Below are 12,176 nucleotides of genomic sequence, written 5' to 3'. Positions count from 1 at the left end.
ATACATACTACAACATGAACAAACCTTGAAAACATGCTAAGTGAAAATCAGTCACAAAAAGCCACATATTGTATGGTTCCATTTATATTAAATGTCCAGAATAGGCAAATCCATAGAGGCAGAAAATAGATTAGTGGTTGCCAGGGGCTGGGAGGAGATAGGAATGGGGAGTGACTACAATGGTTACAGGGTTTATTTTGGGGGGTGAGGAAAATGTTCTCGGATAAGATAGTGGTTATAGCTGCCCAACCTTGTGAATACATAAAAACCACTAAACTATATACTTTAAGAGAGTGAACTTTATGGAATGTGAATTATACTTCAATAAAAAAAAAAAATTTCTAAAAATATATTCTACATCATGTCACCAATAGAATTTTCTTCTCAAAACACCTTTAAAAGTAGGGACGCATTCTAAATCCAAAGGATGCACCGAGCACCTTTCTGCAGTCCCTTTCACTTCTCAGATATTTTTTTCATATTTGATAATGCTAATGCAATCTCACTGTTTTTCCTCACTCAGGCTTTTAGTGAAAATAGCTCACTGTGAGTCTGACCTGAAGGGTTTTTATTAGTTTGACCCTAGAGTTACATAGCCATGTTTAAAATCAATAAATAAGTGAGGAAGCAAAGAGCTGCTTAATGTGCCCAAGCACAAAAGCACAGAACAGCTCTACCCTTTCCTTCAGCAGTAGCCTTAAAACATTTGTGGAAAAAGGTGGCAAGTACACAGATGAAGAGACAAAATTTTAGCTCCACAGTGCGAAAATCTGTGCCACTTTCCCCATTTGGATCCTCCATATTATCACAGATTTCAGCTTCCTTTCTATGTTCCTACGTCTCTATGATTTAGGCATATCAAGGAAGAAATAAAGGACTTAGTTAATCCACACACAGGATGAGGATTTCCAAATAATGTTTATATAAATTAAAAAATTTTATCTATGAATATAAATACATGGAAAGAGACTATAACACAGAGCCCTAACAAGAGTAACCCAGTGAATAGCATTTCTCTCTTGCCTTGGTAGAGGTTTGCTTCCATGGGCTTTGGCCCCAAACTCTTCCAGGTTATGATGAACTCAAGGGGGTCTGTCCCATGTGGCAATGGTCAAGGAAGTTACCAAGGCTTTGAGTGACCAAGGCTCTCAGAATAGTAAAGAGAAGAGGCTAATTCCATGTTCCCTATAACAAGCTAGGGAAGTCTAGCTTGTCACCTTCATTTATGAGAACCACCCAAACATCAGAATGACCCATGATTGACCAGGAGCCTGAAATCAGTCCACTCCCCAAGGGCTAATATCCATCAGGGCACATCTTCTGACAATAGCCTGACCCAGCCTAGTTTCTCTTGGAGCTGATGGCAATAACAATAGCTTCCACCATGCAGCTAAGGCCACAAATGAAACAACCATTTGGAGCCATGCACTCGATCTTTTGTTGAACTGCCCTACTTGAAGCAGGAGAGTAAGAGCCAAAAAATGTCTACATTTAATTTGGGTTACTAGGAGTGAATTTGGTTTTGTAACTGAATAATTTTCCCTTCTGCATTGAAATAATTGGCTTGAGGAGAAAAAGGAAATATTTCAAAAACAACCGTTATTTGGATATATCTATTTGAGCAATGGGGAGATAAAAGATTTGTACATTTTGTTCTGATAGTTTTTCCTCCAATTAGAAGACATTTGGTATGTTCTAAAACAAATTATGGGAGAATGCTTTATAATTTTCGTAACTATAGAAAATATACCCGTTTCTGCCACTGGTATATATGATGCAATAATGATGACTGGGGTCCCATGCAACTGGACCTTATTTTAGGTGAAATAGTGTTCCTAACAAGGCCCCCTCCAAATTTTGGTGTCCCAGACAAGCCTATTCAATACAGACTACATTGGAATTCATGGTAAGGTATCAGAGTCTGGGAACAGTTTGGTAAAACCAGCACTGAGATTCTTCAACTACCAATCACCTAAGAACAGGCCTCTTGGTTCATGTTACTCCACACAAAGTGTAACGTAATGATGGAGACAAATAAATATTTTTTATGCTGATGTCATATTCTCCAATCATTTATTTTTCCACTCCTTGGTCCTACAGTAACAATATTTGCTTCCAACTAATTTTCATAACTGAGACTAAAAAATATTTTGAGAATGAAACAGTAAAGCAAACAAAAGGCTCAGGAGTTGGAAATCATCTTTCCCCCTTAGATTTCTGAGTCCCTTTCTAAGCCTCACCTACAGGCTGGCGATAGCGGAGGTGTCGAGGAGTCGAGGGTGACCTGCTAGGTGAAAGTTCTGGGGCATCCACCACCGGGGAGCTTTCCACTCCTGCTCGGTCCACTGGTGCAGACTCTAGCACTGCTGCTTTAAAACATCATGCATTTTAACAACGAGGCCATGAGTTCAAGAGCTTCTTGTCAGTATCATGCATAGAAACACAAAAGTTAGTTATGGATAATAAGCATTTCATATTAGTCTATATTTTTAAAGGGTTTTAACATGAAATTGAGTCATTCCTCCTGGCAGAACGCTAACGACACTAAAGCTAAACATGGATCTTCTCTACCTCATCTTGCCGACCCTGCTGAACCTGGTTGGTCCCACCAAGCCCCTCTCTGTTCAACACAGCAGCAGGTGCTAAAAAGAACAGGGGATATGCAGTGGGTCCCCCGCCCTCCAGAATGTTTCTGCCTTCCTAGAGTGAGGAGAGAGGGACTTTTCCAGATTGTAAATCAAAATTGGGACTTCACTGTTCTTTGCTTGGGTTGCCCCCTTTCACCAACTAAAGTTTGAATCTCGACCACTGTGACCCCCAAAGAAGCTTTGGGGGCACCTAAAGATCTAGAGCTGCACTGTTCAAAAGGGTAGCACTAGCCAAATGTGGCTAGGTAAATCTAAATTAAAATTAACTACAGTTAAATTAATATTTCAGTTCTTCCCTTCCACTAGCCACATTTCAAGTGCTCAGAAGTCACCTGTGGCTAGCAGCTGCAATATTGAACAGCACAGAGAGAACATTTCCATCCTCCCAGAAAGTTCTATTGGATAGCCCTGATCTAAGGCTACAGAACAGCAGAAGGCAAGTGGAAATTTTTACAATGAACAGTTGGGAGGTTTTAAGACCATGTGAGTGTCTTCACTGCAGCTAACATCCCATGAATAAAAGAAACATCATTCTAGGGTCGCAGTTAGGCTGTTACCATACCCCTCCCATTGCCTATTAACCAGGTAAAACTACAACTTTGTGTGTGTTCTTTCAAGCGAAAGCACTACAAAAACTTCATCAATTTCCAACAACTCTTCTATTTCTTTTTCCTTGGGCTTTTCATTAACCAATAGAAGCTGTGTCACCTCCACTAATTTTATATTAGTGTCAGCAGAACTACTCTCAACTCAGCTCCCTTTGCTAGGCCATTCAAGATGTCACTCAATAAACTTTACAGAATCCCTAATGACTTCATACAAAGCCATTTTTACACTTGCAAGTGATTTACTCCTTTTGAAATATGGCCACAATTCTGCTCTTTTGAAATGCAAAAGGGCCAGGGAAGGGAAATGGTTAGACTCTTTCCTTAAATGACATAATTACAGCAAAGCTGGCAATGATGCATAATGCAGACAAAAAAATCAGTGCTTAGCTGTTAGTTTTATTATTTTCTAAATAACTTCCTCAAAATTCAGTAATGGAAGGCATCTGCTCTGCAAGAGCAAGCAGAATATCAAACGCATGTCCTTGGTCTGATTCAACCATTCAGTCCTCTGAGGCAAATGAGAAAATCATTTAGTCAGCAGTTATGTTGAACCCAAAAAACTTCCCAGCGAGAGAGCTGGACAGGCCCCGAATGTTCACTGAAAGAAGAGGAAAGCAAAGAATAACACTGTAAGCAACAGGCACCTACAGCGAGGAGAAACCACGCGAGCATGGTGGGGGGGAAAGCAGCATTCCCCTCTGGCATGTTCACTTTCAGTCAAGTTCCATGCAAAGAGCTTTGTCTGCAGGACGAGTGGGCAGATGCGGGCTCAAAACAAACGCTAAAATTGGGAGTACTTTCAGCCCACAGGCAGGCAATTTTCAAACTAAGGACACAGAAACAGACACTAGAGCTGCGGGCTGCACCGCCATGGCCCAAGTGAACCCTGATGGAGTAACGGGCCTAAATGCAGCAAGCCGCCCTATGGCTCTCCTTTCTTGCCTGCCATTGGTTTGATTTTTGTTGAGATCCCACCATTGGGTGGAATCTGGATGAGAGTTGGGCTGATATTTGTGCTTTTTAGAAGAACCCAGGGAAGAAGAAGGAGGGGACTGCCTGGTAGGAAGAAGGCGGGGCACTAACGCATGTTGGGTGAGCCTGGAATAGATCTTGGGACTGGGTGGGGAGAAATAAATTGCATTATTTTTTCCCTGAGAAGTTCATAGTCTTGCTCATTTTGAGGGATATTTCCTATTTCTCTTCTTTCCCTTCATGTCATTTGAAGTTCTCTTGCCAGGAAATATTGCAAATCTGGCATTACAATTGCAGAGTCAATAAAATTGGACAAAAGTCACTAGCATTTTTCAAAAAGCATACCCTAAAACTGGCTAGCTAGACGGCAGTGAGAGAGCCTCAGCATGGACCTAATAGGCAAAGCTGTTGTTATGCAATGAGGTTGTGTGGAGTTGTATCCTGAAGGGAAAAGCAGAAAATGTATAAACTCTTGGCACAGGATTCTTATTCAAGTTTGCCAACTGTTTTAAGTGTTAACATTATGCAAGGCACACGCAAACATCTTTCAAATTAAAGACAGATCAGTGTCTCCCTTTCTTTGCCAGTTGGAATTTTTAAGACGAGACAGCAGAGTTAACACAGCAGCACTCTTGGCTTCTACAGACATTGTGCACGCGCGCACACACACACACACACACACTGAACTTGTCAGACTGACACTGAAGAAAAGTGTTTCACCCATGACTTTCCTAGGACTATTCGTGACCAATATTGCCCGTATTCCAATGCAAAAAAAAAAAACAAAGTCTCTGATTCCTTTGTTTCACCTATTCAGAAAGATGCCAAAGAGCTCCCTAGCCCCCAGTATTAATTCTAAGATTTCTACTCAGTGTCTCCTTTATGAAGAGCCACAGGATAAATTGTTCTCAAGTTTCAGTAGCAGGAAAAGATGTGCCTGCACACCAGTCTATTCTTAGCTTTCAATATGAATCATGTAATTGATTACATTCAGAACCAAAATCAGGACGAGGCCAGGAACTGCAGAGGACCACACAGTATTCCTTTGTTCACTAACCATACCGTTTTTTTTCACACAGTTTTTCTCCATTGCCTGATTTCCTTATCTATTTTATTTTTAATCCAGTTGTACCATGTGCCCTTTTGAAGTACCACCTTAAATACTTTTAAGAACAAGATGGGAAGTAAATACGTTAAAAGTAATCAAAAGACAGCTACAGAAAGGGAGGTGAAATAAAGATGAAAAGAAGTGGCCAAAAACAAAGTGCTTAATGGAAGGATTGGGGGCAACAATCATGATAAAAATGAGAGATAAGGGGGGACGTGTCAGTGGGTGGATGTGACTAAGAAACATTGAGGGCAGAGGAGCTGACATCTCTGGAGTAGAGGTTGGCTCTGATGGGCTTCATCAAGTGCCATGGGCTCCGTGTGGACCCAATCTTGGAACTTCCCCATCCCCAGAGTGAGAGGAGCTCTGCATTTAACTGTGACCTGGAACCGCAAAATGACATTTCTAACCCGTGAACTAAGTGGATAAACTAACCCTTGAAATTCTAACGGCAAATCATTTGTTTTGGGGAAATCCAGTGAGAAACAGAAGCAGTAAGCCCTCAACATTAGCTATTTCTCTAATGTGAGAGACAATCTAATATTTCTGCCACACCGTTATTCACAGGCCCTGGTCATAAATGATCGATGCTGCCACAAGACAAGCTCTCCAGCCACCGCTAGCTGTGTCCACAGTGATCCCACCCCTGTCCAATACCTGCAATGACAGGTCTTTGCTGCCTTTGTCAGTGTCCTTCCTTGGGAGGCTGATCCAGTTCTTTCTCATTTATCTTGGTCTCCCTGCGTCTAACCTTCTTCCAGCTTATTGCTCCAGGGAAAAAATTACTCATTCCTCTCAGTAACCACACCTCTATCCTAGACAGTAGGCCAAGCAGATTTTATGATGTGGCATTGGATCATCGTTACATACTCCGGGCTTTGAAGACCAGAACTAGGGAACTTGGTGACCATCATGGAACAATCCATGTGTAACAAGTTAAAGTGGAAGAATTAATTATGATAGTCAATAGGCAGCTTGATTGAGGACCTCTAGAACTACAATATGTATTTTGTCTGTGACACAGAAAAGAATCGATTTTTCTTTTGCTTCTCTATTAAAGACAAAAGTTAATATCCATACTACTAAGCCTTAGCCAGACTGAAATGCAATCTCTGAGAAATTACAAAAAAGAAGAAAGATTCTCACCTCACACCCATTAGGATGGCCACTATCAAAAGAACAGAAAATAATAAGTATTGGCAAGGATGAAGAGAAATTGGAACCCTGTGCACTGTTGGTGGGAATATAAAATGGTGTAGCCACTGTGGAAAACAGTCTGGAAGATCCTCAAAAAGTTAAAAATAGAACTATTATATGATCCAGCAATCTAACTTCTGGGTATATTTGCATAAGAATTGAAAGAAGGATCTTGAAGAGATATTTGCACATCCATGTATATTGCGGCATTATTCACAATAGCCTAGAGGTGGAAGCAACCCAAATGTCTATCAGTGGATTAATGAATAAAGAAAATACAGAATATATATAAAATGGAATATTATTCAGCCGTTAAAAAAGAAGGAAATCCTGGCACATGCTACAACATGGATGAACCTTGAGACAATATGCTAAATGAAATAAGCCAGTCACAAAAACACAAATACGGTATGATTCTACTTATATGAGGTATCTAAAGCAGTCAAACTTATAGAAACGAAAAGCAGATCATGGATGCCAAGGGCTGGGGGCCAGGGAGAAATGAAGAGTTGCTCAATGGGTATAGAGTTTCAGTTTTGCAAGACGAAAAAGTTTTAGAGATCTGTTGCACAACAATGTGAATATACTTAACACTACTGAACTGTACACTTAAAAACAGTTATGATGGCAAAAAAGAAGAAGGAGGAGGAGGAGGAGGAAGAATATTTTTTAGGAGAGTTTAAAAAAAAGTTTCCTCAATGCTCAAAAGCCCTAGGAAGACTAGTAAGAGGGTCTGCTCTACAGGGCTGCACAGGGCATCAGACCTGGACAACAGCTGTCCCTTCAGAAGCAGTGATGTCTCCTGCTCTCAGAAATGGCTTTCACTGCTGGGGGTGGACATCAGCCCTTCGCTCATATGTTCCCTTTGCCCATAAGTTCACCCATCTCCAACTCACTTATCCATTCTTCTTGGTTCATGTCAACGACACTTCCCGATTCTGCTCAACTAGACATGATCTCCCCTGCTTTTCACCTTCCAGATCACTCTGTCTATACCTCCTGCCACCTGCCCTTATAGTTATGTGGTGTCTACCTTCTCCACATACCTAGTGTATAAGGGGCCAGGGCACCATCTTATTTTCCATTATGGACCCTGTAGCACAGCAACCCGCACAGAGAAGACGGTCACGTGATGACTCCTGAACAGACTTTACTGTGTTCTCATCCCAGCCCCAGGGGCGATCAAACCAACGCCTCAGAGCCACGAATGTCTGACACTAACATGCTTATTCCTAAAGCTCTCCTAACCCAAAATACCATGAGAATCTAGACTTGTCTCCAGATTTCTCCTCTCCTATCTACTACAATCCAATACAGGAGGGGAAAGAACTTCCTATATTCTGGGAAATTCCTGTACTTACTCCCTAGGCCACCCTGCCCCAGAGGGGAGGTCTGAGATAAGCCTTCCTGAGTCATTCCCTCCGCGGAGGTTCCCAAGCGCTGGCGCTGGATCGAACCCCAGGCGCACCTGTCAGCTCGTGCGCCGCCTCACTATTCCCGAGAACAATCATCCTGGTTCTGCTGAAGCTTGTTGTTCTAATGACTTTTTAACTGTCTTGCCCCTTTCCTCCTCCTTACTTGCTAACTTGTCAATTTAAAGAATTTCTTGTTTAAAAGAGTACTACTTCTGATGATGACAACCACTCCAGTTAAAATTCCGTTAAGTACTTCACTCAGGAAGCTGATTTAAACGATCTGAGCTAGAAAGTACATAGAAGCTTCAAGCAGGTAGAAAAGCAAGGGTCTATGCATCCATCTGGGTGATCTTCTTTGAAATGTAGATACTTTATCTGATTTATTGTCCCATTTTTACTATGTTATCAGTAAATCAGTTATTATACAGCAAAAAAAAAAGCTGTTTGCTAGTTTGGCTGGGAAACCTTTTTTATTTTCATCACAGAAACACTGGATTATAAAAGCAACAAGGATCACCCCCTCCAGCCCCTACATTGTACCAAGCCGAGGAACGTAAGGTGACATGCCACAGGACCCTCCATTAGTTTACTGAGTGTTTTGCTTGATTCATTCATTTAACAAAAATTTACTACCTGCCAGGCACTGAGGGTACAGAGGTGAGCAAGACAGACAAGACTGCTGATCTCATGAGCTTACATGGGGAAAGACTATCCAGGCAGAGAGACGAACAAACGCAAAGGCCCTGAGGCAGAAATGACTGAGGTGTTTCTGAGACACAAAAAGGAAATCAACATGACGGCAGCCGAGTAGGTGAGGAAGCATGGCAGAAGCAGGGGCTGGAGGGACAGACAGGGTAGAGGTGTCACAGGATCTGAAGCCTCGGGAGGGAGAATGCACTTTGTTCTAAGTGGGATGGGAAGTCATTAGAGACTTTAATCAGGAAACCATATGATCTAATCCACATTTTTAAAAACCATTTTGGCTGTGTCATGGACAATGAACACTGCCTCAGATTTTGTTTTTCTCCCTATATCTCTGTTGTAATACGGAGCATTGCCTTGGTAACTAAACGGAAGAAACCACCTTAACGCTTCCAAGCTGGGTCGTCCTTAGCAGGGACGGGGGTTGCTAAGCAGTACAGGTGCTCAAGGCCGACACTGGAGGAGGGGAAGGCTCTGAGGCTCACGCTCATGGATGAGGGTGCCCACAACCTACCTTTATGCAAAGCATCATGTTGGGCTCTTTCGCCAACCAGCCTTAATCAAATTCCACAAAGAACCTTCTAGTAAAACCATTCAGATAACACCATTCTTCCACAGACAACCGACTACAATCAGCCTTTTACTATAGAAGGCATAAGGACAGCTAACCTTGCTCTCCGTTCCACAAAGGCTAGAGGAAACTACAGGAATTTTCTCTTCTAACTAGCAATTGTGTTCATTCTACTTTCTATGCAGATGAAGGAAAGTCAAAAAGAAAGGGAACTAGGGTTCCAGAAGGGATGGCGGGGAAGCAGGTGGCCAGCAAACGTGGGGTGTGGCAGCTGGGTAATACCTCTTTGAATACTTCGCTTTAGCTTGTTACACAGATCCACGCGGGGGTTATCTACATGCTCTTCTACAGATCCCGGGCTTTGTTCTGGAGAAGAAAGGCCTCTGCTAAGATCCAACGGTACTTTACCAGTGTGTGGTGGAGGGGACGCAGCAGGGCTTTGGGTGGTGGTAGGACTGCTGGACGTCGAGGAGGTGGTCAGGTCCAATGCTCCTATCCTTGAGTTCAAGGGAGAAGTCAAGGACAGCTTTCTGGCCCTCACTGGGGAGGACGTTCTGGACACAGCCAGTGGTGGTGGGGAAGAGAATTTGCGACACAGGCGTGGGGATTTGCCATCCACCAAATGTTCACCTCTGTTATTCTGGCTGGTAGCAAAAAACAATTCCAATGACCTAAAAATAAGAGCAAAAGCTTTAACAGATGTAGCTAAGTGAAAACGATTCCCCCGATGTCATTCAAGAACACGTTCCTTACGTTAAAAGGCCACAATATCATCACACTTCTGTTGCTGGATTCTCCTTCTTAAGTGCTACTTATATACCACACACTTGCCAAAGGATAACAGACACTTCCTTTTTAATCTCCCCCAACCTAGTTTTATTGACAAACAATTGACATACATCACTGTATAAATTTAAGGCGTATAGCATAATAGTTTGATTTACACATACTGTGAAATGATGACAATGGGGTCAGCTACCATCTGTCTTCTCACAGATACAATAAAAAGAAAAAGAAAAGAAAACGCGAAAAAATACTTCTTGTTGTGATGAGAACTCTTACGATTTACTCCCTTAACAACCTTCCTATATATCATACAGCAGTGTTAGCAGTAGCCATCATGCTGTACATTACACTCCTAGAACTTACTTATCTCACAACTGGAAGTTTGTACCTTTTGACTACCTTCCTCCATTTGCCCCTCCTCCCATCCTCCACCTCTGGTAACCAAAAATTTGACCTATGAGTGTGGGTTTTTGGTTTTTTTTTTTAGATTCTACATATAAGCGAGATCATACGGTATTTATCTTTCTCTGTCTGACTTATTTCACTTAGTATAATGCCTTCAAGGTCCATCCATATTGTGGCAAATGGCAGGATTTCCTTCTTTTTTATGGCTGAATAATATTCCATTGTATATATATATTACAACTGCTTTACCCATTCATTCATCAATGGACACTTTGGTTGTTTCCATGTCTTGGCTTGTAAATAATGCTGTTATGAACATGGGGTGCAGGTATCTTTTTGAGTTAGTGTTTTCGTTTCCTTTGGATATATTCCCAGAAGTGGAATTGCCAGATCATATGTTAGTTCTATTTTTAAATTTTTGAAGAGCCTCCATACTGTTTTCCCTAGTGGTTGTACCGATTTACAATCCCACCAACAGTGCACATGAGTTCTCTTTTCTCCACATCCATGCCAACATGTGTTATCTCTTGTCTTTTTGATGATGGCCATTCTAACAGGCATGAGGTGATATCTCATTGTGGTTTTAATTTGCATTTCCCTAATGACTAGTGATTTTGAGCATCTTTTCACATACGTGTTGGCCTTTCATATATTCTCTTTAGAGAAATGTCTATTCTGGTGCTTTGCCCATTTTTTCAATTGGGTTATTTCTTTTTTTTGCTATTGAGTTGTATGAGTTCTTTATATATTTTGGATTTTAACACCTTATCAGATATATGGTTTGCAAATATTTTTTCCCATTCTGTAGGTTGTCTTTCCACTTTGTTGATGGTTTCTTTTGCTGTGCAGAAGCTTTTTAGTTTGACGTAGTCCCACGCATTTATTTTTCATTTTGTTGCTTGTGCTTTAGTTGTCATATCCAGAAACTCATTACCGAGAGCCATGTCAAGGAGCTTTATTCCTATGTTTTCTTTTAGGAGTTTCAGGTCTTACATTTAAGTTTTTAATTCATTTCAAGTTAACTTTCGTGAGTGGTGTAAGGTATGAGTTCATTCTTTTACATGTGAATATCCAATTATCTATCTCACCACCATTTATTGAAGAGACTTTCTCCATTGAGTATTCTTGGCTCCCTTGTCAAATATCAGTTGACTGTATACGCTTGGGTTTATTTCTGGGCTCTCAATTCTATTCCGTTGGTCTATTTGTTTGTTTTTACCCCAGTACCATACTGTTTTGATGACTACAGCTTTATAGTATAGTTCAAAATCAGGAATTGTGAGGCCTCCTGCTTTGTTCTTCTTTCCCAGGGTTTCTTTGGCTATTTGAGGTCTTTGTGGTTCCATATAAATTTTAAAAGTGTTCTTTCTACTTCTAAAAAATGCCACTGAAATTCTCATAGGGATTGCATTGAATCTATGGATGGCTTTTGATAGTATTGATATTTTAACAATATTAATTATTTCAATCCATGAACGTGGGATACCTTTCCATTTATATGTGTATTCTTCAATTTCTTTCATCAACGTCTTGTATTATTCAGAGTAGAGATTTTTCACCTCCTTAGTTAAATTTATTCCTAAGTATTTTATTGTTTTTGATGTTATTGTAAATGGGATTGATTTCTTTATTTCTTTTTCAGAAATTTCATTGTTAGAGTATAGACTGTTGATTTTGTATTTAATTTTGTATCCTGCAACTTTACTGAATTCATTGACTAGATATAACAGTTTTTTGGTTGAGTCTTTAGGATTTTCTATATAT

General features: G+C 40.9%; 1 protein-coding gene across 1 annotated transcript in view; it reads right to left on the bottom strand.

Moving 5' to 3' along the window:
* RASGRF2 (Ras protein specific guanine nucleotide releasing factor 2) overlaps positions 1-12,176 on the bottom strand; it is a 214,842-nt gene that overhangs the window by 81,710 nt on the left and 120,956 nt on the right. The window contains exons 15-16 of the mRNA XM_058523902.1: positions 9,504-9,892; positions 2,241-2,366 (exon numbers count right to left, since the gene is read on the bottom strand). Of these exons, the coding sequence (XP_058379885.1) occupies positions 2,241-2,366; positions 9,504-9,892 (515 nt within the window). The remainder of the gene's footprint in view (positions 1-2,240; positions 2,367-9,503; positions 9,893-12,176) is intronic.

The sequence above is a fragment of the Diceros bicornis genome, chromosome 1, assembly GCF_020826845.1.
Source record: "Diceros bicornis minor isolate mBicDic1 chromosome 1, mDicBic1.mat.cur, whole genome shotgun sequence".
In the NCBI taxonomy this organism is placed as follows: domain Eukaryota; kingdom Metazoa; phylum Chordata; class Mammalia; order Perissodactyla; family Rhinocerotidae; genus Diceros; species Diceros bicornis.
The sequence above is the reverse complement of the archived record's forward strand: the minus strand, read 5'-3'. Positions and strand labels throughout refer to the sequence as shown.